Source organism: Coregonus clupeaformis, chromosome 20, assembly GCF_020615455.1.
Source record: "Coregonus clupeaformis isolate EN_2021a chromosome 20, ASM2061545v1, whole genome shotgun sequence".
NCBI lineage: Eukaryota > Metazoa > Chordata > Actinopteri > Salmoniformes > Salmonidae > Coregonus > Coregonus clupeaformis.
This window is the reverse complement of record NC_059211.1, coordinates 32,546,579-32,573,525: the sequence shown is the minus strand read 5'-3', so window position 1 is coordinate 32,573,525 and position 26,947 is coordinate 32,546,579. Positions and strand designations below refer to the sequence as shown.

General features: G+C 45.8%; 1 protein-coding gene across 1 annotated transcript in view; it reads left to right on the top strand.

Annotated features, from left to right (window-relative positions):
* Nucleotides 1–3,268: 3,268 nt before the first annotated feature.
* Nucleotides 3,269–26,947, top strand: part of LOC121533891 (rho GTPase-activating protein 39-like) — a 155,363-nt gene continuing 131,684 nt past the window's right edge. Inside the window, exon 1 of the mRNA XM_045205461.1 lies at nt 3,269–3,842. Within this exon, the coding sequence (XP_045061396.1) occupies nt 3,832–3,842 (11 nt within the window). The 5' untranslated portion in view covers nt 3,269–3,831. The remainder of the gene's footprint in view (nt 3,843–26,947) is intronic.

The following is a 26,947-nucleotide window of genomic DNA, read 5'->3' as shown; positions in this document are numbered from 1 at the left end:
GGGCTTTATTACAGACAGAAATACTCCTCAGTTTCATCAGATATCTGGGTGGCTGGTCTCAGCCGATCCCGCAGGTGAAGAAGCCGGATGTGGAGCTCCTGGGCTGGCATGGTTACACGTGGTCTGCGGTTGTGAGGCCGTTTGGACATACTGCCAAATTCTCTGGCAACAGCTCTGGTGGACATTCCTGCAGTCAGCATGCCAATTGCACACTCCCTCAAAACTTGACACATCTGTGGCATTGTGTTGTGACAAAACTGCACATTTTATAGTGGCCTTTTATTGTCCCCAGCACAAGGTGCACCTGTGTAATGAGCATGCTGTTTAATCAGCTTCTTGATATGCCACACCTGTCAGGTGGATGGATTATCTAGGCAAAGGAGAAATGCTCACTAACAGGGATGTAAACACATTTGTGCACAAAATTTGAGAGAAATAAGCTTTTTGTGTCTATGTGTCATGCTGTCCACCGAGGCTGCCCCCCACCCCTGGTTCGGGCAGGCTTCGACGTTCGTCGTCACCGGAGTACTAGCTACTGCCGATCTCATTCTCATCACTCCACTTGTCATGTCTTGTCAATCACACACACCTGGTGCTTATTCCCATAATTAGTATGTGTATAAGTGTTCCCTCTGTTCCCCTTGTCTTTGTGAGTGATTGTGAGAGCATGTTAGCGCGGTTGAGCTACGCAACATTGTATTTATACCAAGGTGGATGTTTTCCCTTGAGCGTGTTCCTTTTGACGCTTGGGGCGTTTGATATATGTGAACGCATTAAACTCTGGACTTCGGCATTTTACCTCCTGCGCCTGACTCCTTCATTTCACCTCGTCACAATATGGAATATTTCTGGGATCTTTTATTTCAGCTCATGAAACATGGGACCAACACTTAACATGGTGCGTTTATATTTTTGTTCAGTATTGCATAAGGTAGAACAAAAACACATGAGAAATAAAAATATGAAATAAGAACAGGAGAAAGTAAGCAAGCATACTATACAGGGTCAGTTCCTGTACCATATTTACAACGTGCAGAGATACTGGAGTTATAGAGGTAGATATGTATAGGGGTAAGTTGACTAGGCATCAGGATATACAGTATGATAAACAGATTAGCAGCAGCACTTATGATAATTGTATGTGAGTGGGTGTGCGCGTGTGTAGAGTCAGTATATATGTATGTGCATATTATGTGTGTGAGCAAATTATGGAGTGAGTGTGCGTGTTGGAGTGTCAGTGTGCGTGAGTTTGTAGGGCCCTGTGAGTGTGCATAGAGAATATAAATCAAATACAAGGGTCAACTCAGTCTGTGTAGACATTTAGTTAGCTATTTAGGAGCATTATGGCTTGGGTATAGAAGCTGTTCAGGAGCATGTTGGTGTCAGACTTTATGCACCGGTACTGCTTGCCGTGCGGGAGCAGAGAGAACAGTCTGGCTTGGGTGGCTGGAGTCTAACTATTTTCCGGCCCTTCCTTTCACACCGCCTGATATAGAGGTCCTGGATGGCAGGGAGCTCGGCCCCAGTGATGTACTGGGCTATCCGCACCACCCTCTGTAGCGCCATGCCATCAAGGGCAATCCTATTTCCATACCAAGCAGTGATACAGCCAGTCAAGATGCTCTCAATGGTACAGCTGTATAACTTTTTGAGGATTTGAGGGCCCATGCCAAACCTTTTCTACCTCAACTGTATGAGTGTGTGTGGACCATTTAAAGTCCTTAGTGATTTGGACACAGAGGAACTTGAAGCTCTCGACCCACTCCACTGCAGCCCCGTCAATGTGGATAGGGGCGTGCTCGCCCTCCCTATTTCCTGTAGTCTACGATCAGCTCCTTGGTGTTACTGACATTCAGGGAGAGGTTGTTGTTCCGGCACCACACTGCCAGGTCACTGACCTCCTCCCTGTAGGCTGTCTCATCGTCACTGGTGTTCAGGCCTACCACCGTTGTGTCGTCAGCAAACATGATAATGGTGTTGGAGTCGTGCGCGGCCATGCAGTTGTGGGTGAACACGGAGTACAGGAGGGGACTAAGCACACACCCCTGTGGGGCCCCCGTGTTGAGGGTCAGCGTGGCGGAGGTAACGTTGCCTACCCTCACCACCTGGGGTCGGCCCATCAGGAAGTCTGGGATCAAGTTGCAGAGGGAGGTGTTCAGTCCCAGCATCCTAAACTTGATGACGAGCTTCGAGGGGACATTTGGTGTTGAACACTGAGCTGTAGTCAATGAACAGCATTCTGTTCATTACATAGGTATTCATTTTTATCTAGGTGGGTGAGGCCAGTGTGGAGTGCATTTGAGTTTGTGTCGTCTATGGATCTGTTGGGGTGGTATGCAAATTGGAGTGGGTCTAGGGTGTCTGGGATGATAGAGTTGATGTGTGCCATAACCAGCCTCACAAAGCACTTCATGATTGGCATGAAGCCTTAGAGTTCTTGTGAACAGGAATGATGGTGGTCATCTTAAAATGTGGCGATTACAGACTGGGACAAAGAGAGGTTAAATTACCGTGAATATGCTTGGCAACTGTTCTGCATATGCTCTAAGAATGCACCCTGGAATACCGTTGGGCCCCGTGGCCTTGCTGGTGTTGACCTTTACTCACGTGAATTCACCCAATCTTCTGGGTCGGTGGCGGCCCTCACACCCGGCACGATGTTATTGTTGAAGCGTGCATAAAATGCATTGAGTTTGTCTGGTAGAGTGGCATGGTTGGGCAGATCACAACTGGGTCTTCCTTTGTAATCCATAATGGACTGTAGCCCCTGCCACATGCGGTGGCGTCAGAGCCTGTGTAATATGATTCCACCTTATTCCTATACTGTTATTTTGCTCGTTTGATGACTATGCAGAGTTCATAAAGTCTGTGTTTACACAGGCAGCCCAATTCAGATATTTTTTTCCCTAATTGTCCTTTTGACCAATCAGATCAACTCTGAAAAAGAGCTGATGTGAAAATATCTGATGTGATTGGACAAAAGACCAATTCGTGGAATAAAGATCAGAATTGAGCTGCCTGTGCAAATGCAGCCAAAGAGCACTGGGGAGAAGCAGATTGCCATTTTGCAATCAGGGCTGTGGAGTTGTCTGTAACCCACTTGAGCACTAGAGGGCGCTGCTTTCACTCTTCAGGCTCCAGAGACGGAGCAGCCAGATGCCCATCATTAGCAGCAACCCAGCCCCACTCAGAGCGCTCAGTCTCCTACTCCCCGAGCTGAAAACAAATAAATGTATACCAGATTGATGTACCCCCACTACAGCAAACAGTGACCGCGGATTCATATGTTTTTAGATACATAGTCTAACTTGCGAGAAACTACCAAATAAGGTCTTTAAAAAATGTGAAATTCGTTGGGAAAGTCGACAGTATAGTCAGGCATTGCAGCAGGCCTATGGATGAATGTTGAATGAATTCATAAATGAATGACTGAATTACTTCTGTATTGTATTTGGACGGGTTTTCCTTGAGCATTACGGACTTTGCCAAGAGGTCTCGACCTTTGTCACAGATTTTGTTGTGGCTTGTTGTTGGTGCATTCTATCAGACTATGAATACTTATTTCTAGGCTCCGGAGTCGGGATCCTGGCGTTTTCGTGCTGCTATGGAAACGCAGTTCGTGCGCTCTTGGTTGAAACTGGGTGAGGTCAGCTCGGTGACGGAGAAGCGGGGATGCAGTGCGTGCTAGGAGAGAGTGAGTGCATGATATTCCATCGAGGAGAGCTACAGTACTAGTAGTTCGGTGACTGCGGAGACAGCGATTTTGGCAACATGGGTGACGTTCTGGGGATTATTATTACTAACGGATTTTAATTGGGAACTACCGGGAAAATGGCAGAGAGGTAAGGCTGAAACGATTTATATTCTCATATCGCTGATGTGTCCAATGAAATGTATTCTGTAGCGATGCTTCTTCGTTGGCGACCTAGCCAGGACTGAGCTGAGGCAAAAGGATAGCTGCTGGGTTTTCTTAGCAAACGTCACTGGGCATTGAGCTATCCTGCCTCTCGGTCAGTTTATTCGTTTATGTGGTAATGTTACTCCCGTTGGCCATCTTTACCGGGTACCTGGAGGACTTGTCCTATCCAGCCCTTCGGTGTGTGAAACTCAAGATCCAGCGGCACGAGCAGCATCTGTTTCTGTGAGGGTGTTTGCATCACTAAGAATGCACTGGTCTTTTCCCTCAGCCTTGAATCTCACCTGGCAACACAAACACCTACAGGCAGTTTTGTAGTTGATATGCTTTTACCGGAAACCATAGCTAGTGAAACTTGTGTTATTACGCATTTATGGGGTTGTTATTACACCGATTTGATGGGTAGTTGGGCAGGGCTAGCTATCCAACTCTCAGCATTTCGATGGCTAGCTAACCATCTGCGAGCGAGAAGGAACCCGCGAGCCGAGGATGCCACATCTAGAACCCTCCCATTTGTCCCCTCGCTCAGCCAGCTATGAGCTATTCCAAAAATGTAAAAACACCTGTTTACATAGGACTTCAAATGAGAATAGCCTACATACTACCTGCCTTTTCAGTGAGGTTATATGAATGGAGATTGTTGGATGACAGAGAGAGAGCGCCAAACCTACCCATTCTCTCCCTCAGCAAGCCCACCAGGTAGAATTAATAATTTATACCTATTAAATTTGTGTTGCAGGGTCATTCACCCGTATGTAAATCACAAGTGTCATTTTTATCGTGAGGGTATAGAGCTTTATGCAAATTCGAGCATGTTTATCAAACAGAGAGAAAGACGTCACTGGCTCCGACTCCTGCTTCCACATCTGCTACCGGCAGCGGGCGGGAGGCTCGGGAACGGGAGGGCCCCCTCCGGCTCCGTGGCTTTACAGCCTACCGGCTCGCTTGTACAGAATTGAGCGTAAAGTCACGGTTAATGAGGTGTATGTATGCACTGTAAAACTTTCCCCACTAAATTTACAGCATTATACTGTCACCAGAGTTGCCAGCGTAATACTGTAATTTTGTTTTACAGCTTAGATGCTGTAATATATTTCACAGTAATATGTTCCTTACTGTAACACATTACAGCAGGGATGCTGTAATGTTCCTCATGGGGCTCTGTAACAATCCTCCTGAGTACTGATTTGTCAGCTCTTCTCACCCTTAGGACAAGCATAGAAAAATAAAGAATAGAATGAGAGACTGTACCAGGTCTCTTACTCTGTGTGTAAAAATACAGGTGACAAGGGACATATCAAGCTGGTGTCTTGTGTGTATGTATACTGAACAAAAATATAAAAACAACATGCAACAATTTCAAAGATTTTACTGAGTTACAGTTCATATAAGGAAATCAGTCAATTGAAATGAATTAATTAGGCCCTAATCTATGGATTTCACGTCTGGGAATACAGATATGCATTTGTTGGTCACGGATACCTTTAAAAAAATGGCACGACAATGACACGTCAATGGGACTCAGGATCTCGTCACAGTATCTCTGTGCATTCAAATTGCCATCTATAAAATGCAATTGTGTTCATTGTCCGTAGCTTATGACTGTCCATACCATAACCCCAACATGGGGCAATCTGTTCACAACGTTGACATCAGCAAACCGCTCGCCCACATGACGCCATACACGTGGTCTGCGGTTGTGAGGCCGGTTGGACGTACTGTCAAATTCTTTAAAACGACGTTGAGGCGGCTTATGGTAGAGAAATGAACATTACATTCTCAGTCAACAGCTCTGGTGGACATTCCTGCAGTCAGCATGCCAATTGCACACTCCCTCAAAACTTGAGACATCTGTGTCATTGTGTTGTGTGACAAAACTGCACATTTTAGTGGCCTTTTATTGTCCCCTGCACAAGGTGCACCTGTGTAATGCTGTTTAATCCGTTTCTTGATATGCCACACCTGTCAGGTGGATGGATTATCTTGGCAAAGGAGAAATGCTCACTAACAGGGATGTAAACAAATTTGTGCACAACATTTGAGAAATAAGCTTTTTGTGTGTATGGAACATTTCTGGGATCTTTTATTTCAGCTTATGAAACATGGTACCAACACTTTACATGTTGCGTTTATATTTTTGTTCAGTTTACTTACCTCACTAGAGGTCTTCATTCAAACTCCGTGAGCTCTTGGAACAATGGGGAAATGTAGGGGTTCAGAACAGCTTGCTTCCTGTGGGCCACCTTGTCATACACTTTGTCCCATCTTCAGGGTTCATCATCTTGGGTTGATTCCAACCAGGAATCTGTACAGCCATATATCCAATATAGTTTATTAACTAAATTGAGGCATTGAACAAGAGTAACTGGATTCAATAAATCAATATTTGGGTTTAAGAGGTTAGAACAACAACAAAAACCATTCCTGCAGAGCATATAGCATGTCTACTAACTCTTCCAAGCATGTTTTTTTCTCCCACTGTTCAAACAGACCACATTTCAAGACACAAACCAATTAAGGTCAGGTGTGGCCAATTACTAGATACGGCCAACACATCTGAAAACACTCAAATTGACAAGACAAAGTACTGGCTGTTGAGGATGAAGTTGATGGTAAATGGAATGGTTTGAATAATGAAACAGTTTTGGGCCCAATTAACACAATCACACATGTAAAAAAGGTATAAGTGAAGATACATTGAATGCAATAAAATGCCATCTTCACATTACTCTCCCCTTCACCAGTTTGCAAACGCAGTGGCAAGCGCTGCAGAGAAGTCACTGAAAACCCGAATTTTCAAAGTTCCAACTTGACACATGGCTGCTGACTCTCCCACTCACAAGACTGACCCTTCATGGACAACCGCTGAATACCACAGCATATGGTTCCACTGTGGAACTCCTTTCCCTTTCAGGCCCCCCACACACACGCTCAGCCTCTGCAATGCCTGCAGATCCTTGGCTTTTCTGAGCTGTAGCCCTGATTGGGACATGGGCACCTCTGGACCACTGGGGAAACCTCCACCTTCCCAGGAGGACTCCACCATTGAGGCCACGACAGCAGCTGCTCCACGGCTCACATCAGCAACTGGAGGTCTACCCTATGCTCCTGCCATTGGGTTTAGGCTGCCCCAAACTCCTCAGATAATCCTACCACACCTCCACTGCAGTCTGCTTCTTAGAGATCACGCCAGCCAGGTCCTTTCAACAACTTGCAAAAATCAGTCCAAAAACGATTCTTCTACTTCACCGCCGCTTCAAAAATATATTTACAAAAATATTCTGAACTTCATGTGTCTCACCCGACAGCATGAGGTTGGCGCCTGAAAAGGACAATTTGAATCTACAGTAGGCGTTAATGCTGTAAAACACATTTATGGTATTTTACTGTTGAAATTACAGGAAAGTCTTGTAGTGTGGGATTGCTGGTGGTGTGTGCGCCCAGATTGGAATGGAGATCTAGAGTGGATTATGTAATTTCGTATTAGTGAGGAGCTGAATTGGCTGTCCCTTGCTATTCCGCTGCAGTAGGCTATTCCGACATGGGATTTATCAAGGTATTTTCTCTCTCTCTCTCAGCAGCAGCATCGGAATAGAAAGCTTACATAGTGGATCATGCAGGGGAATCTATTCTAAGCGGCATGTCGTGGAGCCTATATAGGCTCCTGGTGAATTTTAAATGGCCGTTAGTTCTTACAGAGGCAGGACAGGGTCATTGCTGTAGAAGGCTATTCTGCTGTAGCCTATTGTGCATTTGGAATTTCAGAGGACAGTCATCCACCATGGAGTTGAATTTAGCTGTCAGATAAAGACACGTCGTGATGTTTTCAGTATGTGTGTCACTGTCAACATTCCTTTTCCAAGAGAAAGCCAGTCCATTTTTGTGGGGGAGTGGTAGGGCTTGGCTTCGGACTGAGTGAGTAGGCAAGCAGCATCAGCGTACTGGCATCGATACAGGCACACGCACAGCTGTTAAATTCCTCTCTCGCTCTCTCCTCGCTACTCCCCGTCCATCCCTTTTGTCGCTGCCCTTCCGTCTTTCTTTCCCAACCCCGCTGGTTGCTATGCACCTGTCATTCCTTCTCATTCACCACATGAAACCCGACTCGAGTCTCTCTTGAGCTGTAGTTATGCTGCATGCTGCCATTTTACACAATTATCTCCCCAGGTACCGTTTACGCATGGATGGCCTGTTCGGGTGGTTTCATGATATTTAATGGTATTTAACCATACTCACCAAGCAGTTGGTAGCCAATTGAGCCATTCACAATCATATATATGCCAAGAGGCTATGTTTCTGCACCACCCCAGCCCTGGCAGTCCGACATTCGATCCAGTGAGTGAAGCAGAGGGAGAGGGGAGGGCAGCGATATGTCGGGGCTTGCGTGTTTCACCAAAACATGCAGCGGTTAAAATATTTATATCTCCCCGTTCAGTCAGGGCTCTTGGACCGCCATGCCTGTCTGCCTGTCTGCCTTTCTGCTTGTCTGTCTGTCTGGCTGCCTGTCTGTCATAGTTCTAGATTGGGGTTTTCTCAATGGCTGGGTAGGGATGTCACATAGGGCATTTATTTATTTCCAACCATGTTATTACATAGGATACAGTTTTAGAAGCAATATGAGTATTGGCTACACCACAGGGCTCCTTTTTAAAAAGAGATTCCTATTATTTCAGTGGGACTCACCTGGATGAATAAAGGAAGGATGCATAAAGAAGAGTGGTGGTGTTGTAGCTATTGGGGGACATCTTTGGAGCAGCAGTATTGTAGTGGAGATGCTGCAGTGCTTTAGCATGGATCTAAACTGAAATACACCATTATTGTGACATGAAACGGAAGAATTCAGTTTGGATTCCAGGCTAGCAGGGCTGCTAGGGAAGAGAGCATGACATTACCATGGCAGACACAGACAGTACAGTATCGCAGCGTGTAGCCTCTTTCTCACATTGCAACAGTGTCAATGTTTGTGTGTGTGTGTGTGTGTGTGTCTGTTTGTGTGTGTGTCTGTCCGTGTGTGTGTGTGTGTTGACCTACTTGTCCTGAATTGCTCTGTAGTGGGATGTGTGTCTGGTGATCCTGTGCCTTGGAGTAGTGGTCTGAATCATACAGGGCTTATTTGGCCTTGAACTGTTTCTTTTTAACTGTGTGTGTTTGTGTGTGTGTGCCTCCCTTCATTCTGATGATCAAAGTTAAAGAAGTAGCCCTCTAATGCTGAACCACTCCCACACACCGGCATCATAGGGCACAGCCAACTGATTACAATGCAGAGCAATAATATCATTATCAAACAAATGTGTCACATTTGTCAGACTCTGATAATGAAATGCCTCAGTCAGGAATGGAGTGTAGTCCTATCACTTATGTTAAGACAGCCTGTTATTTGTCTCTGCAGGGGAGTGCAGTAGAAATTCATGCATTTATGCCACAATATAATGTACCCAAATTAGACAGTATCCACTTTAGTGTATTGTACCATGGACAATGCAGGATACCCTAATACTGTAGTGTAGCCATTTGGGACGCAACCTATATTATAAATATATTAGGCGTCTTGTTATCTGCCAAGATATTCCTTGTTAATGAGTCAATTAATATTGTCTTGTCGGATCATGTGTTTATCGTTGTTTTAAAACAAGTTGCTTCTATTGGCCGTGTGTTATGTGCTATCCCCGCCCATTGGCAACACTTGAGTCTTTCTCCCATTACCCCGACAACCCTTGTCTGCTGGATAACTCAAGTGTAGTCTCACAGACCTATTTGTAACAACAAGGGGGTTTGAAAGTATGTGTTTGTGTTTGTGTGCGTGCGATGAGGTTGTGCGTGTGTGTGTGTGTGTGTGTGTGTGTGTGGGCGGCAGTGGTACTGTAGCACCTCAAGGACATTGGAGTAAGACATGAGTCTTCAGCTCAGTGTTTCTGTGTTACTCCGTGATTTACTATTTTTCCTTCCTCTCTTTCTCCTCTCCTGCTGTTTTCCTCCCTCTCTCCTATTATCCTGTTCGAAGGCTATTACCTTCTCCTCTGTGTTCCTGACACACACACACACAGTCATGGGTCGATGGCCTGAACACTGGGGGTTGGGGTGGAGGATGGAGGAATGGAGAGAAAAAAGAGAGGAATGGAGAGGAGGACATGAGCGGGAGATGTGTGTGAGAGAGAGAGACAAATAGACGAGTGAGTATTGACGGAGTTAGAGTAGGATGGAGAGAAATGGGATAGAAAAGCAAGGGAATAATGTATGTTATCCTTTTCATTTTAGGCCAAATTAAATCTGACATCATGTAATTGTTCAATAATTAATTCACTTCAGGGTCTGTTGTTGTACCTTGGAACAGTCAGGGTAGCAATAAAACTGGTTTGAATTTGAGTGTCATGAGCGGAGATGGGCTATTGACTGACATTGACGGCTAGAGTGGATGGAGGGAGAGAGAGAGGGATGGAGGAGTATTGATTGATAGAGGGATGGATGGAGAGAGAATGAGAGCCTTTTCTAACTGTAATATTGACTGGCATTGACAGTCAGCGGATGGAGAGAGAGGGGTGGAGGGAGAAGAGAAATACCTTTCTCAGTGTAATAGGATTAGTGTGTAAATGTGTTTGTCTGAAGAGCTGTCTTTGGAGATCCCTTAATCTGTGTGTTATTGGGGGGACGGGGGAACCGCAGTACATAAGGGGGTGTGTGTGTGTGTGTGTGTGTGTGTGCTGCAGGACTGAGAAGTGGAAGGGAATATTGAAAGACCGAGCAATATGGAATTGAGGACATGAATGAATGGTTCCATGGTTTCAGCACTGAGGATATCTGGCTGTTGAGTGGTACCTCCTTTGCTACTGGTAGCACTATCAGCAGACACACACTGTGCCCAAAGCACTTGGGACTGGTTCACAGGCACTCGTCTAGTGTGTGTGTGTGTGTGTGTGATTATAGTGTGTGTTCTCTTGGTTTCAGAAGAAGCGAGAGGAGATGGTTGTCCCCACAGAGCCCCAGGACAGCAACACAATTAGACCCAACCAAATCATGAGAAAACAAAAATATAATTACTTGACACATTTGAAAATAATTTACAAAAAAACAGAGCAAACTAAAATGCTACTTGGCCCTAAACAGAGAGTACACAGTGGCACAATACCTGACTCAGTGAGCATTGCTATTGAGAAAGGCAGCTGAAGGCAGACCTGGCTCTCAAGAGAAGACAGGCTATGTGTACACTGCCCACAAAATGAGGTGGAAACTGAGCTGCACTTCCTAACTTCCTGCCAAATGTATGACCATATTAGAGACACATATTTCCCTCAGATTATACAGACCCACAAAGAATTCGAAAACAAATCAAATTTTGATAAACTTCCATATCTACATTTACATGTACATCATAGTCATTTAGCGAAATACCACAGTGTGCAATCACAGCAGCAAGATTTGTGACCTGTTGCCACAAGAAAAGGGCAACCAGTGAAGAACAAACACCATTGTAAATATAACCTATATTTATGTTTATTTATTTTCCCTTTTGTACTTTAACTATTTGCACATCATTACAACACTGTACATAGACATAATATGACACTTGAAAAGTCTTTATTCTTTTGGAACTTTTGTGAGTGTAATGTTTACTGTTAATTTGTATTGTTTATTTCACTTTTGTTTATTATCTATTTCACTTGCTTTTGGTAATGTAAACATATGTTTCTCATGCCAATAAAGCCCCTTAAATTGAATTGAAATTGAATTGGTTGTGTGAAGGGTTGGGGGAGAACAGAAAGAGAGAGAAAATAGTTGCTCATCTCCTATTGAAAATCCCCCTCCCTCCCCCCTCTCCTCCCCCCCCCCTGCCTCCTCCCTCCCCCCCCCCATGTCTCTATTGAGATGTCAGAAAGCTCCGGAAACTGGAATCTGCGTGTGGCTGTGGTGTATTCTGCCGCTCCTGCCCCCTTCTCTCCTTACTCTGTCCGTCCATACCTCCCTCCATATGTAGTCTACAGCACCTCCTGTTTCAGCCTCCTCAATATCTCTCCTTCAATCTCTCCCCCTCCCTCTCAATTCAATTCAAATGGCTTTATTGGCATGGGAAACATATGTTTACATTGCCAAAGCAAGTGAAATAGACAATAAACAATACAAAATAAACAGTAAACGTTACACTCACAAAAGTTCCAAAGGAATAGAGACATTTCAAATGTCATATTATGTCTATATACAGTGTTGTAATGATGTGCAAATAGTTAAAGTACAAAAGGGAAAATAAATAAACATCAATATGAGTTGTATTTACAATGGTGTTTGTTCTTTAATGGTTGCCCTTTTCTTGTGGCAACAGGTCACAAATCTTGCAGCTATGATGTCACACTGTGGTATTTCACCCAATAGATATGAGAGTTTATCAAAATTGGATATGTTTTCAAATTCTTTATAGGTCTGTGTAATCTGAGGGAAATATGTGTCTCTAATATGGTTATACATTTGGCAGGAGGTTAGGAAGTGCAGCTCAGTTTCCAGTCTCTCCCACTCTATTTATCTCCCTTGCCTGTTCTCTCTTTTATCGCTGTCTTTTTATCATTTCCCACCTTCCCTATTTCACTCCTTCTCTCCCTCCTCTCAACCCCCATTTTATCCTCCTGCTCTCTGTGTCCTGTTTCTGTTCTCTGTGTCATTGTGTGTGTGCCATTGTCACAGTGTGGTTGGTGTCTTTTGGAATGGATGAGGATTAGGGAGACAAATCCATTATATTTGTAGGACTTTAGGTGTGTTTTAAATAGGTTTTATTGGTGTACCATCTATTTACTAGTACAATCTAGGCCTATATATTGACTTTGCCATACCGTTGGTTATACATGACCATAGGGCCTAGGCCTAAATAGTCTATTTTATATAAAATATGTTTGTTTAGTTAACATTTTTGCCTGTCATTTCATACAGGTTTATTTTGTAAGTAGCTACCAGTAGTTTTCTGTGTGATGGAAGATAGATGGTTTCCACTGGCCCTCTTCCTTCTCTGAGTCCTACCCCTTCTAGAGCAGCCGGCCAACTACAGAATGATTTACTATGGCTCTGGCATGGTGATTGAGGCAGCCTGATGCCGCTGAGTGTCCACTCCACCCACTGCTTCAGAACGGCCCAGAAAGACAGAGAAACTAAAGAGAGACCACAGGGAGAAGGATAATAGACCCATTCTCTGGTCTCTGCATCCAGCCCAGCATGTTGGGATGAGGAAGATTCTTCCCACTTTGCATGATAGTAGGGGGAGTTACTCTAGTAGTTAAAATGCTCTCTCAGCTAAACTAGAATCAATACTACAGAGGTTGCAATCACGCAGAATTCTGTGTTTTTCACGCATGAAAGGAAATAAAAAATATCTTGCTGCGTTTTGTAAACTCGGATCTAAAATGCTTTTTATTGTATTTGCTCCTCGGCTTCACTCACGGTTTGCTCCAAATCATGAACGTAATTGCACTTATCCACTCGAATGAGAAATCTTTGCTCTCGTCTTGACCAATAAGATTCCTGCATTCACGAACAGCGCTTCAGACAGTGCTCTGACTGATGTTTACCAGTAGTTTTAGCAAGTTAAAATGCAAGATTAACTTCGAGCAAAACATTTGGAAATGAAGCTAGCTAGCCACATTCTCTAAAACCTTCCAGAAAAACTATAGTTGCCTTATAACTCGTTTGAAGCAAAAGCCATACTGTTGACTTTCAAAATAAAGTGAAAAGGTTTAAAACACAGATTTCTTAAAAATGGTCTGCGTTTTGAAAATGCTGATTTCTGAAGGCTAATACGATCCCCTCTGATTCTACCACCTTGCTCCTTGCTCTGGTATTATTTTCAGCTTACTCTGTCTCTTCCTGTAATTTTGTCCCCTTCCCCCCCATTTTCTCTCATGCTCTCTTTTTCTCCTTCCCTCCCTACCCACTGAGCTCGCTCTTGCCATCCTGTCATGTCCCATTTACTGAGAGAGAGAGAGAGAGAGAATACTATGACGTTTTACAGTTTTATCAAAGCCTTATTTCCGCCTAACGACCTAGTAATCATTTTGTAAACTTCTGCCTACGGCTTAGTATGAAATGTAGCCGTAATGCTGAGGCGGCATTGGCACGCAATACACTCTTAAACTCTTGATGGTTGTTAGGCAGTGCCAGTTAACCATTCTCCTGCCAATAAATATCACTGAATGATGAAAATATTGGAATGAAGTAGGCTAATGCAATTGAAGGCATGTATCAAATTGTTGCTTACTGAAACTCTCAAAGTCTTCCAATCGTTGTAATACATTTTAAGCCTACCCGCGTGTGGTCAACTAGAAGATCATTTCAGCACCGGTTTGATTGGGACAGGTCCATCGTGCTGCTTTGAGACAAGCATGGGGACTCGTCTTGATAAATCAATCAATGTCAGACTTTTGTTTTCAGTTAATCTACATTTGGATATTGGTTAGGCTACAATTATGCTGAGGAAATGTTAGCTAACTTGAGGTGAGTGCTGCTCATGAGCATCTTGTCTAGTTGGCTCATTTATTAGAACATTTTGTCAGCAAGTTATGTAGTTTAAATGTGGATTGTTTTTCTCTTCACTCGCAGTCGCTTAGTAGCCTAGGCATACTCCCGACCAAAAGCCTGTGACTTCACTGACTTGTCTCAATCAAACATTGTAGATTAGAAATTAAAGGAATTAACGGTAAATGTACTACTGGTGATATATGTAATGGGGAATTGATATACACTAACAATCAAATGCAAACAATTTACACAATGAAGTTATGAAACAATGAATGTGCACAAATTGGCGGGAGAGAGCTCATTCTGGAGAGAGAAGTGCATTGTGCATCTGGGCGCAGGGTCAATCCGACATCTGCATTGGCCATGCAGTATTTACGGTGATACGGCCTCAGCAGAAGTCAGGGCATTCATACTTCTTGCACTTTGCGGAGCAGTGCAGAGCTGTTGTCAAGGAAGTGAGTTTGTGTTTTCTACAGGATGTACCGCCCCCACCTACCATCAACCAATCATGTCAATGCGGAGCTATACAGAGCCCTCCGCATGGTTACATTTGGGAGGCGCATGGCGATTCAGTACGGAGCTGGATTTGGCCTCTGCATGCCTCTGGAGGCTCCGTAATTGCTTCACACCCTCCATATGGAACTTCCAACCACATTTTTGGATCAAGCATAAATTGGCTTTTAGTCTAGGCCTCCGCAATGGATTAGTTCACTGAGATGGGTGCAAATATTTTTTATTTTACCTTTATTTAACTAGGCAAGTCAGTTAAGAACAAATTCTTATTTACGATGATGGCCTACACCGGCCAAACAACGCTGGGTGAATTGTGCGCTGCCCTATGGGACTCCCAATCACGGCCGGTTGTGATACAGCCTGGAATCCAACCAGGGGGTCTGTAGTGACGCCTCAAGCACTGAGATGCAGTGTTTAGACCGCTGCGCCACTCGGGAGCCCAACCAACATATAGATAAATAAAACAATCTCGGTGGACCAACAGCCTAACGACAATACAATCGACCAGTCGACTAATTGGGGTCAGCCCTAATACACTTATAGTGTTTATTTAGGAATTTCTCAATTTAAATTTAACTAGTAACCTTTGGGCCAGTTACCTGGACACAGATTAAGCCTAGTCCTACACTAAAAAGCATACTCAATGGTGAATCTCCATTGAAATAGTTTTGTAGTCCCGGATTAGGCTTAATCTGTTTCAGGGAAACCGGCCCTTTAGGTGTGTCTCAGCCTGCTTGCTGGGTTTAGGGAGCCGTTGGTTGATGGCCCCCCATGTCCACTTAGCCTTCACTGTTACAACCTGCTCCCAACATGCACTGGGGCTGGCTTGTCTGTGTGCTGTTTTGGACAGCTTGATGAAAGACAACAGCCCTGCCACACACACACACACACACACATAACATTTGATTTGATTTGACATCAGCCAGGTAAGGTAAGACATCTCATGAATTTAGTCTGCGTGTGGCTCTTGATGTGCCTCTCTTTGTCTCATAGAAATCGTCTTATTTAGTGTGCGTTTGGCAGAACGAGAGCATTTGAGTGTGCCTTTTTGCGCATTTGAGAAGGTGCATTGCATGCTAGTGAATGATTTGCTTTAATTTACCTAGCAGACAGAGCTGTAAGGGGAGAGGTGTGTGAGAGAGAGAGAGAGAGAGAGAGAGAGAGAGAGAGAGAGAGAGAGAGAGAGAGAGAGAGAGAGAGAGAGAGAGAGAGAGAGAGAGAGAGAGAGAGAGAGAGAGAGAGAGAGAGAGAGAGAGAGAGAGAGAAAGGCCGAGTCTAGGGGGCTTCTTAAATTTGCCACGCTGCCGTTGAAGAACCAATCAGCCTAACGTCACACACACACAGAGAGAGAAGCTGTCAGTCTGTGGAAATGAGACATTCCCATTAGGGGGGCTCGGGGGCAGTGGAGCAGGACTGAGGGATGGTGGGGGGCCCTTTCATTTGTACAGAATTAACCAGGTCCCCTTTTCACCTCTCCTTAACCCTTCGCCCATCCTGACACCTCTCACTCTCACCTGCCAACCAAGCCTTCAAACAATGCATTTAGAGAGAGAGAGAGAGACAGAAGAAGGAATGGAGGAAGGGAGAGAGAGACAGAGGGAGGAATGGAGGGAGAGTGGGAGAGCGGGGGAAAGAAAGAACAATGGACTGATGAGGGTAGACAGAGAGAAAATGGTGGGAATGAGAGAGACAGAGAGGAACATAGAAAGTGACGGGGGACAGGGTTACAGAACAGGAACAGGGGTGAGTGGGTTCACAGTGTGTGTGTGTGTACGCGTGTGTGCACGTTTATGTGTGTGTGGGGATGGGGGGTCACATCGGGGGCAGTGCTATGGGACGGGAGAGACAGGAAGTGACATGTTGATTGTGACACCTTTGTGACACTATCTGTCAATCATCAGCCTGCTTCATCGCCTTCCTCTCACTCCTCCTTTTCCATCTTCCCCCTCTTTTTCTCTTGTTCCGCTTCAGAATGGCTGATGACGCGTTTATGGAGAGGATAGGGCTAGGGTCAGAGAACTGGATCTGAGTTAGAGTAGTGTTGTCGCGATATCAGAATTTGGACTTCGATACCAGGTTTAGTATCACGATACCAGGTTTAGTATCACGATACTTGATACCATCACGATACTCAATTCCAAAACAAAGTCACAGAATGTCACTTGATACAGACAGAAACTCAGCTACATTTACATTTTAGTCATTTAGCAGACGCTCTTATCCAGAGCGACTTACAGGAGCAATTAGGGTTAAGTGCCTTGCTTAAGGGCACATCGACAGATTTTTCACCTAGTCGGCTCGGGGATTAGAACCAGCGACCTTTCAGTTACTGGCACAACGCTCTTACCCACTAAGCTTCTGTTCAATCGTTGGACATCTTTTGAGGTCAATATCATTACATTTGAATTGTTTTACGTCAGAATCTTTCAGACAGCCATGTATGCATTAATGAATCAATTATACAATCAGTTTGACTTTGTTTTTACCAATCTGACTACATAACAACATAATGGTAATAATTTATTTGAATGGTAAATCTCTATTGATATACTGGGTAAATCAAGATCTACCATAGGCCTATTCACAATACAGGTGAATGCATATTCAATAGGAGTGTGTGCATGAGTTATTGAGCTTGTTTTTGGCTGATTTCACGGGGCTACAGATGACAAACAATCTGTTTTCCTTCCATGTGGCACTTATTTTATTGTACTGATCAACAACATTTGCATAGAAGTAGCTTATTTTATAAAAGTGTGCGCTGTCTCTTTAACCAGTAATGACATCATTCACGAGCCAAGAGGGGTGTGGCATGTCGGAGCCCTCAGTTCACTGAGGGAGAGACGTGAGGGAAATTGATTAAGTGAATGAATAATGTTTTTGGTGGCAATCAGCTTTGAAATCAGCATATTTTGCATTATGGGTTGCTGTAGTGAATTGATGTTAGTTTCAGCTGTAGGAAAGTTAGCCTACAAAACTGGAAGCTACCGGTATCTTCTTGCATTGTAAGGTTATTCTAGCCTGTATGGACATTGTTTTGCAGACAGTTTCAACATTTCTAAGTAAGGGGTGCAGGCACGGTGCTCTCGCGCTGATAGAGTTGATCCATGAGAATAATTTGACAGAAGTACCAAAAGTTTAAATATTCTAGTACCGAACCGTTTTTCGTGTTCTAGTATCGAAAAAGTACCTAGATGTTGGTATACAGTGCAACAACATTCGAGAGAAAGAGTGTGTGTGTGTGATGGGCAGATATTCAGATATGTATTGAGCCAGTGGCAGCATATCTCTAAGGACATAGTGTCTAGCTCTCTCTCTCTCTCTCTCTCTGAACATCTCTGACAGGTGGGGCTGTAGTCTAGGCTACTCTCTCTCTCTCTCTCTCTGAACATCTCTGACAGGTGGGGCTATAGTCTAGGCTACTCTCTCTCTCTCTGAACATCTCTGACAGGTGGGGCTGTAGTCTAGGCTACTCTCTCTCTCTGAACATCTCTGACAGGTGGGGCTGTAGTCTAGGCTACTCTCTCTCTCTCTCTCTGAACATCTCTGACAGGTGGGGCTATAGTCTAGGCTACTCTCTCTCTCTCTGAACCTCTCTGACAGGTGGGGCTATAGTCTAGGCTACTCTCTCTCTCTGAACCTCTCTGACAGGTGGGGCTATAGTCTAGGCTACTCTCTCTCTCTCTCTGAACCTCTCTGACAGGTGGGGCTATAGTCTAGGCTACTCTCTCTCTCTGAACATCTCTGACAGGTGGGGCTGTAGTCTAGGCTACTCTCTCTCTCTCTGAACATCTCTGACAGGTGGGGCTGTAGTCTAGGCTACTCTCTCTCTCTCTCTGAACCTCTCTGACAGGTGGGGCTGTAGTCTAGGCTACTCTCTCTCTCTGAACCTCTCTGACAGGTGGGGCTGTAGTCTAGGCTACTCTCTCTCTCTCTCTGAACATCTCTGACAGGTGGGGCTATAGTCTAGGCTACTCTCTCTCTCGCTGAACCTCTGACAGGTGGGGCTATAGTCTAGGCTACTCTCTCTCTCTCTGAACCTCTCTGACAGGTGGGGCTGTAGTCTAGGCTACTCTCTCTCTCTCTCTGAACATCTCTGACAGGTGTGGCTATAGTCTAGGCTACTCTCTCTCTCTCTCTCTCTGAACATCTCTGACAGGTGGGGCTGTAGTCTAGGCTACTCTCTCTCTCTCTGAACCTTTCTGACAGGTGGGGCTATAGTCTAGGCTACTCTCTCTCTCTCTGAACATCTCTGACAGGTGGGGCTGTAGTCTAGGCTACTCTCTCTCTCTCTCTCTCTGAACATCTCTGACAGGTGGGGCTGTAGTCTAGGCTACTCTCTCTCTCTCTGAACATCTCTGACAGGTGGGGCTGTAGTCTAGGCTACTCTCTCTCTCTCTCTGAACGGTGGGGCTATAGTCTAGGCTACTCTCTCTCTCTCTCTCTGAACCTCTCTGACAGGTGGGGCTGTAGTCTAGGCTACTCTCTCTCTCTCTGAACGGTGGGGCTATAGTCTAGGCTACTCTCTCTCTCTCTCTGAACCTCTCTGACAGATGGGGCTGTAGTCAAGGCCTACTCCATATAAACTAGTACGCGGTATTCTAGATCACATATGTGTTTTTCTTAGGCTATATCTAATTTGTATGCACTGCCTCCCAGTTCCCTGGTATGCAGACACAGGCATCTCACTGTATGTGCTTGGACTAAAAGATGACTCTAGCATCAAAGAGCTGAGAGAACATTCTATCTTTATATTTGAATGTCAGATTCTCTCTCTCCCAGTCTCTCCCATGCCTCCCTCTCTCTTTGAGGACACATTGATCTATCTGTCTATCTGACTGAATGATGTATCCAATAGGTCTTAAAGGGCTCTTCTCTCTCTTCCAGCTGCTGATTGGAGTGCATGCCTCTGTTTACAGCCAGTAATCGCTGTGATTGGTCCACAGGGTGGGGTCATGGGGTTAAACACAAAGGTCACCTCTCAGCTCTGTCATTATCTGATCATAAACCCTCTTCAAAACAAAAGACCTAGATCAGATCAATACAGCCAGGAAATACACCCCCAGCTTACTGTTGAATCCATCTGCGGTTGACTGGTGGTGGTGGAGTGTGTGTGTGTGTGTGTGTGTGTGTGTGTGTGTGTATATACAGTGGGGAAAAAAAGTATTTAGTCAGCCACCAATTGTGCAACTTCTCCCACTTAAAAAGATGAGAGAGGCCTGTAATTTTCATCATAGGTACACATCAACTATGACAGACAAAATGAGAAAAACAAATCCAGAAAATCACATTGTAGGATTTTTAATGAATTTATTTGCAAATTATGGTGGAAAATAAGTATTTGGTCAATAACAAAAGTTTCTCAATACTTTGTTATATACCCTTTGTTGGCAATGACACAGGTCAAACGTTTTCTGTAAGTCTTCACAAGGTTTTCACACACTGTTGCTGGTATTTTGGCCCATTCCTCCATGCAGATCTCCTCTAGAGCAGTGATGTTTTGGGGCTGTCGCTGGGCAACACGGACTTTCAACTCCCTCCAAAGATTTTCTATGGGGTTGAGATCTGGAGACTGGCTAGGCCACTCCAGGACCTTGAAATGCTTCTTACGAAGCCACTCCTTCGTTGCCCGGGCGGTGTTTGGGATCATTGTCATGCTGAAAGACCCAGCCACGTTTCATCTTCAATGCCCTTGCTGATGGAAGGAGGTTTTCACTAAAAATCTCACGATACATGGCCCCATTCATTCTTTCCTTTACACGGATCAGTCGTCCTGGTCCCTTTGCAGAAAAACAGCCCCAAAGCATGATGTTTCCACCCCCATGCTTCACAGTAGGTATGGTGTTCTTTGGATGCAACTCAGCATTCTTTGTCCTCCAAACACGACGAGTTGAGTTTTTACCAAAAAGTTATATTTTGGTTTCATCTGACCATATGACATTCTCCCAATCCTCTTCTGGATCATCCAAATGCACTCTAGCAAACGTCAGACGGGCCTGGACATGTACTGGCTTAAGCAGGGGGACACGTCTGGCACTGCAGGATTTGAGTCCCTGGCGGCGTAGTGTGTTACTGATGGTAGGCTTTGTTACTTTGGTCCCAGCTCTCTGCAGGTCATTCACTAGGTCCCCCCGTGTGGTTCTGGGATTTTTGCTCACCAGTCTTGTGATCATTTTGACCACACGGGGTGAGATCTTGCGTGGAGCCCCAGATTGAGGGAGATTATCTGTGGTCTTGTATGTCTTCCATTTCCTAATAATTGCTCCCACAGTTGATTTCTTCAAACCAAGCTGCTTACCTATTGCAGATTCAGTCTTCCCAGCCTGGTGCAGGTCTACAATTTTGTTTCTGGTGTCCTTTGACAGCTCTTTGGTCTTGGCCATAGTGGAGTTTGGAGTGTGACTGTTTGAGGTTGTGGACAGGTGTCTTTTATACTGATAACAAGTTCAAACAGGTGCCATTAATACAAGTAACGAGTGGAGGACAGAGGAGCATCTTAAAGAAGAAGTTACAGGTCTGTGAGAGCCAGAAATCTTGCTTGTTTGTAGGTGACCAAATACTTATTTTCCACCATAATTTGCAAATAAATTCATTAAAAATCCTACAATGTGATTTTCTGGATTTTTTTTTCTCAATTTGTCTGTCATAGTTGACGTGTCCCTATGATGAAAATTACAGGCCTCTCTCATCTTTTTAAGTGGGAGAACTTGCACAATTGGTGGCTGACTAAATACTTTTTTCCCCCACTGTATATCTGGTCCTTAGCTGTAGGATCTCAGAGGAGATGAGGAAAGGGAGGGTCATAGCATCATCTGGTACTGAGTCAAATACCTATCTGGACACACACACACTGGACACTTTAATAATGTTTATATAATGTTTATTGTTACGAAATCGTTTCTTTAGCTAGTTAGAAACAGATAAGATTAGCATTCCTGCAACATTATTCTGTTGAAATCTCTGAAAAATGAAGACTAATTGATTACTCACTTTGTATGTACAAACTGTATTCTCGACATACTGTACAGTGGCTTGCGAAAGTATTCACCCCCCTTGGCATTTTTCCTATTTTGTTGCCTTACGACCTAGAATTAAAATTGATTTTTTGGGGGTTTGTATCATTTCATTTACACAACATGCCTACCACTTTGAATATGCAAAATATGTTTTATTGTGAAACAAACAAGAAATAAGACAAAAAAACAGAAAAACTAGAGCGTGCATAACTATTCACCCCCCCCCAAGAGCCACCTTTTGCAGCAATTACAGCTGCAAGTCTCTTGGGGTATGTCTCTATAAACTTGGCACATCTAGCCACTGGGATTTTTCCCCATTCTTCAAGGCAAAACTGCTCCAGCTCCTTCAAGTTGGATGGGTTCCGCTGGTGTACAGCAATCTTTAAGTCATACCACAGATTCTCAATTGGATTGAGGTCTGGGCTTTGACTAGGCCATTCCAAGACATTTAAATGTTTCCCCTTAAACCACTTGAGTGATGCTTTAGCAGTATGCTTAGGGTCATTGTCCTGCTGGAAGGTGAACCTCCGTCCCAGTCTCAAATCTCTGGAAGACTGAAACAGGTTTCCCTCAAGAATTTCCCTGTATTTAGCGCCATCCATCATTCCTTCAATTCTGACCAATTTCCCAGTCCCTGCCGATGAAAAACATCCCCACAGCATGATGCTGCCATCACCATGCTTCACTGTGGATGGTGTTCTCGGGGTGATGAGAGGTGTTGGATTTGCGCCAGACATTGCGTTTTCCTTGATGGCCAAAAATATCAATTTTAGTCTCATCTGACCAGAATACCTTCTTCCATATGTTTGGGGAGTCTCCCACATGCCTTTTGGCGAACACCAAACGTGTTTGCTTATTTTTTTCTTTAAGCAATGGCTTTTTTCTGGCCACTCTTCCATAAAGCCCAGCTCTGTGGAGTGTACAGCTTAAAGTGGTCCTATGGACCGATACTCCAATCTCCGCTGTGGAGCTTTACAGCTCCTTCAGGGTTATCTTTGGCGTCTTTGTTGCCTCTCTGATTAATGCCCTCCTTGCCTGGTCCGTGAGTTTTGGTGGGCGGCCCTCTCTTGGCAGGTTTGTTGTGGTGCCATATTCTTTCCATTTTTTTATAATGGATTTAATGGTGCTCCGTGGGATGTTCAAAGTTTCTGATATTTTTTTATAACCCAACCCTGATCTGTACTTCTCCACAACTTTGTCCCTGACCTGTTTGGAGAGCTCCTTGGTCTTCATGGTGCCGCTTGCTTGGTGGTGCCCCTTGCTTAGTGGTGTTGCAGACTCTGGAGCCTTTCAGAACAGGTGTATATATACTGAGATCATGTGACAGATCATGTGACACTTAGATTTTTTTATTGTATGTCCGTTACATGAAATCCAAATAAAAATCTATTTAAATTACAGGTTGTAATGCAACAACATAGGAAAAACGCCAAGGGGGATGAATACTTTTGCTCATCCAATATAAATGCTACTGTACATACCTTTTTCCTACTTACAGTGAGGAAAAAAGTATTTGATCCCCTGCTGATTTTGTACGTTTGCCCACTGACAAAGAAATGATCAGTCTATAATTTTAATGGTAGGTTTATTTGAACAGTGAGAGACAGAATAACAACAGAAAAATTCAGAAAGACGCATGTCAAAAATGTTATAAATTGATTTGCATTTTAATGAGGGAAATAAGCATTTGACCCCTCTGCAAAACATGACTTAGTACTTGGTGGCAAAACCCTTGTTGGCAATCACAGAGGTCAGACGTTTCTTGTAGTTGGCCACCAGGTTTGCACACATCTCAGGAGGGATTTTGTTCCACTCCTCTTTGCAGATCTTCTCCAAGTCATTAAGGTTTCGAGGCTGACGTTTGGCAACTCGAACCTTCAGCTCCCTCCACAGATTTTCTATGGGATTAAGGTCTGGAGACTGGCTAGGCCACTCCAGGACCTTAATGTGCTTCTTCTTGAGCCACTCCTTTGTTGCCTTGGCCGTGTGTTTTGGGTCATTGTCATGCTGGAATACCCATCTACGACCCATTTTCAATGCCCTGGCTGAGGGAAGGAGGTTCTCACCCAAGATTTGACGGTACATGGCCCCATCCATCGTCCCTTTGATGCGGTGAAGTTGTCCTGTCCCCTTATCAGAAAAACACACCCAAAGCATAATGTTTCCACCTCCATGTTTGACGGTGGGGATGGTGTTCTTGGGGTCATAGGCAGCATTCCTCCTCCTCCAAACACGGCGAGTTGAGTTGTTGCCAAAGAGCTCGATTTTGGTCTCATCTAACAACAACATTTTCACCCAGTTCTCCTCTGAATCATTCATATGTTCATTGGCAAACTTCAGACAGCCCTGTATATGTGCTTTCTTGAGCAGGGGGACCTTGCGGGCTCTGCAGGATTTCAGTCCTTCACGGCGTAGTGTGTTACCAATTGTTTTCTTGGTGACTATGGTCCCAGCTGCCTTGAGATCATTGACAAGATCCTCCTGTGTAGTTCTGGGCTGATTCCTCACCGTTCTCATGATCATTGTAACTCCACTGTCACACCCTGGTTCTGGGACTCATTATGTTGAGCCAGGGTGTGTTCATTCTATGTGTTCTGTTTCTATGTTTGACTGAGTGACTCCCAATCAGAGGCAACGAGTGTCAGCTGTTTGCTGGTTGTCTCTGATTGGGAGCCATATTTAACTGTCTGTGTTTCACTTTGGGTTTGTGGGTTTTTGTTCCGTGTTCGGTCAGTGTCACCGTGGACTTCACGAGTCGTGTTTTGTTTTGTAACTTTAACTAATTAAAGTAATGTTTGTTTCTCACGCTGCGCCTTGGTCTACTCACTCATACGACGTTCGTGACAGAAAAACCCACCATACCAAGACCAAGCAGCGTGTCCAGGAGCAGGCAGCCTGGACGTGGGAGCAGATCTTGGACGGGCAGGGGTCCTGGACCTGGGAGGAAATCCTGGCCGGGATGGATCGCCGGCCATGGAGTGAGACGGTGGAGGCGCGCCGTAGAGAGGAGCTACGGCGTGATCAGGGTCGTCGTCGGACGGTCGTGAGGCAACCCCAGAAAAATTTTAGGGGGGGGCACACGGCATGGACGACGGGGCTGACGGAGGAGAAAAGGGGGCGGATCCAGAAGGCCACCAGGCCAGGGGTACACCGCCCTGTACGTCCTGTGCGGATGCCTCACACAGAGTGTGTGAGGGTAGGCATTCAGCCAGGACGGGTGGTGGCCGCTATTCACTCCAGGCCTCCTATCCGTCTCCACAGCCCGGTTCGGCCTGTCCCTGCTCCACGCACCAAGCCTACGGTGTGCGTCGACAGCCCAGCCCGGCCTGTCCCTGCCACCCGCACCAAGCCTACGGTGTGCGTCGACAGCCCAGCCCGGCCTGTCCCTGCTCCACGCACCAAGCCTACGGTGTGCGTCGACAACCCAGCCCGGCCTGTCCCTGCTCCACGCACCAAGCCTACGGTGTGCGTCGACAGCCCAGCCCGGCCTGTCCCTCCTCCACGCACCAAGCCTACGGTGTGCGTCGACAGCCCAGCCCGGCCTGTCCCTGCTCCACGCACCAAGCCTACGGTGTGCGTCGACAGCCCAGCCCGGCCTGTCCCTGCCACCCGCACCAAGCCTACGGTGTGCGTCGACAGCCCAGCCCGGCCTGTCCCTGCTCCACGCACCAGGCCTACGGTGTGCGTCGACAGCCCAGCCCGGCCTGTCCCTGCTCCACGCACCAAGCCTACGGTGTGCGTCGACAGCCCAGCCCGGCCTGTCCCTGCTCCACGCACCAAGCCTACGGTGTGCGTCGACAGCCCAGCCCGGCCTGTCCCTGCTCCACGCACCAAGCCTACGGTGTGCGTCGACAGCCCAGCCCGGCCTGTCCATGCTCCACGCACCAAGCCTACGGTGTGCGTCGACAGCCCGGCCTGTCCCTGCTCCACGCACTAAACCTACGGTGCGCGTCGCCAGCCCGGTCCGGCCTGTTCCTGCCACCCGCACCAAGTCTACGGTGCGCGTCGCCAGCCCGACCCGGCCTGTTCCTGCCACCCGCACCAAGTCTACGGTGCGCGTCGCCAGCCCGACCCGGCCTGTTCCTGCCACTCGCACCAAACCTACGGTGCGCGTCGCCAGCCCGGTCCGGCCTGTTCCTGCCACTCGCACTAAGCCAGGGGTGCGAGAAGTCAGCCTGGTAAGGCCCGTTCCTCCTCCACGCACCAAGCCAGGGGTGCAAGTCGACAGACTGGGCCAGGGGCACTATGGGGGGTGTATTGGAGGGTGGTGGTCAAGGCCGGAGCCAGAACCGCCGCCGAGGAGGTATGCCCGCCCAGCCCTCCCCTGTTTTGTTTAGTTGAGGCGCGGTCGCAGTCCGCGCCTTTAGGGGGGGGTACTGTCACACCCTGGCTCTGGGACTCATTATGTTGAGCCAGGGTGTGTTCATTCTATGTGTTCTGTTTCTATGCTTGACTGAGTGACTCCCAATCAGAGGCAACGAGTGTCAGCTGTTTGCTGGTTGTCTCTGATTGGGAGCCATATTTAACTGTCGGTGTTTCACTTTGGGTTTGTGGGTTTTTGTTCCGTGTTCGGTCAGTGTCACCGTGGACTTCACGAGTCGTGTTTTGTTTTGAAACTTTAACTAATTAAAGTCATGTTTGTTTCTCACGCTGCGCCTTGGTCTACTCATTACTACGACGATCGTGACATCCACGAGGTGAGATTTTGCATGGAGCCCCAGGCCGAGGGAGATTGACAGTTATTTTGTGTTTCTTCCATTTGTGAATAATCGCACCAACTGTTGTCACCTTCTCACCAAACTGCTTGGCGATGGTCTTGTAGCCCATTCCAGCCTTGTGTAGGTCTACAATCTTGTCCCTGACATCCTTGGAGAGCTCTTTGGTCTTGGCCATGGTGGAGAGTTTGGAATCTGATTGATTGATTGCTTCTGTGGACAGGTGTCTTTTATACAAGTAACAAGCTGAGATTAGGAGCACTCCCTTTAAGAGTGTGCTCCTAATCTCAGCTCGTTAC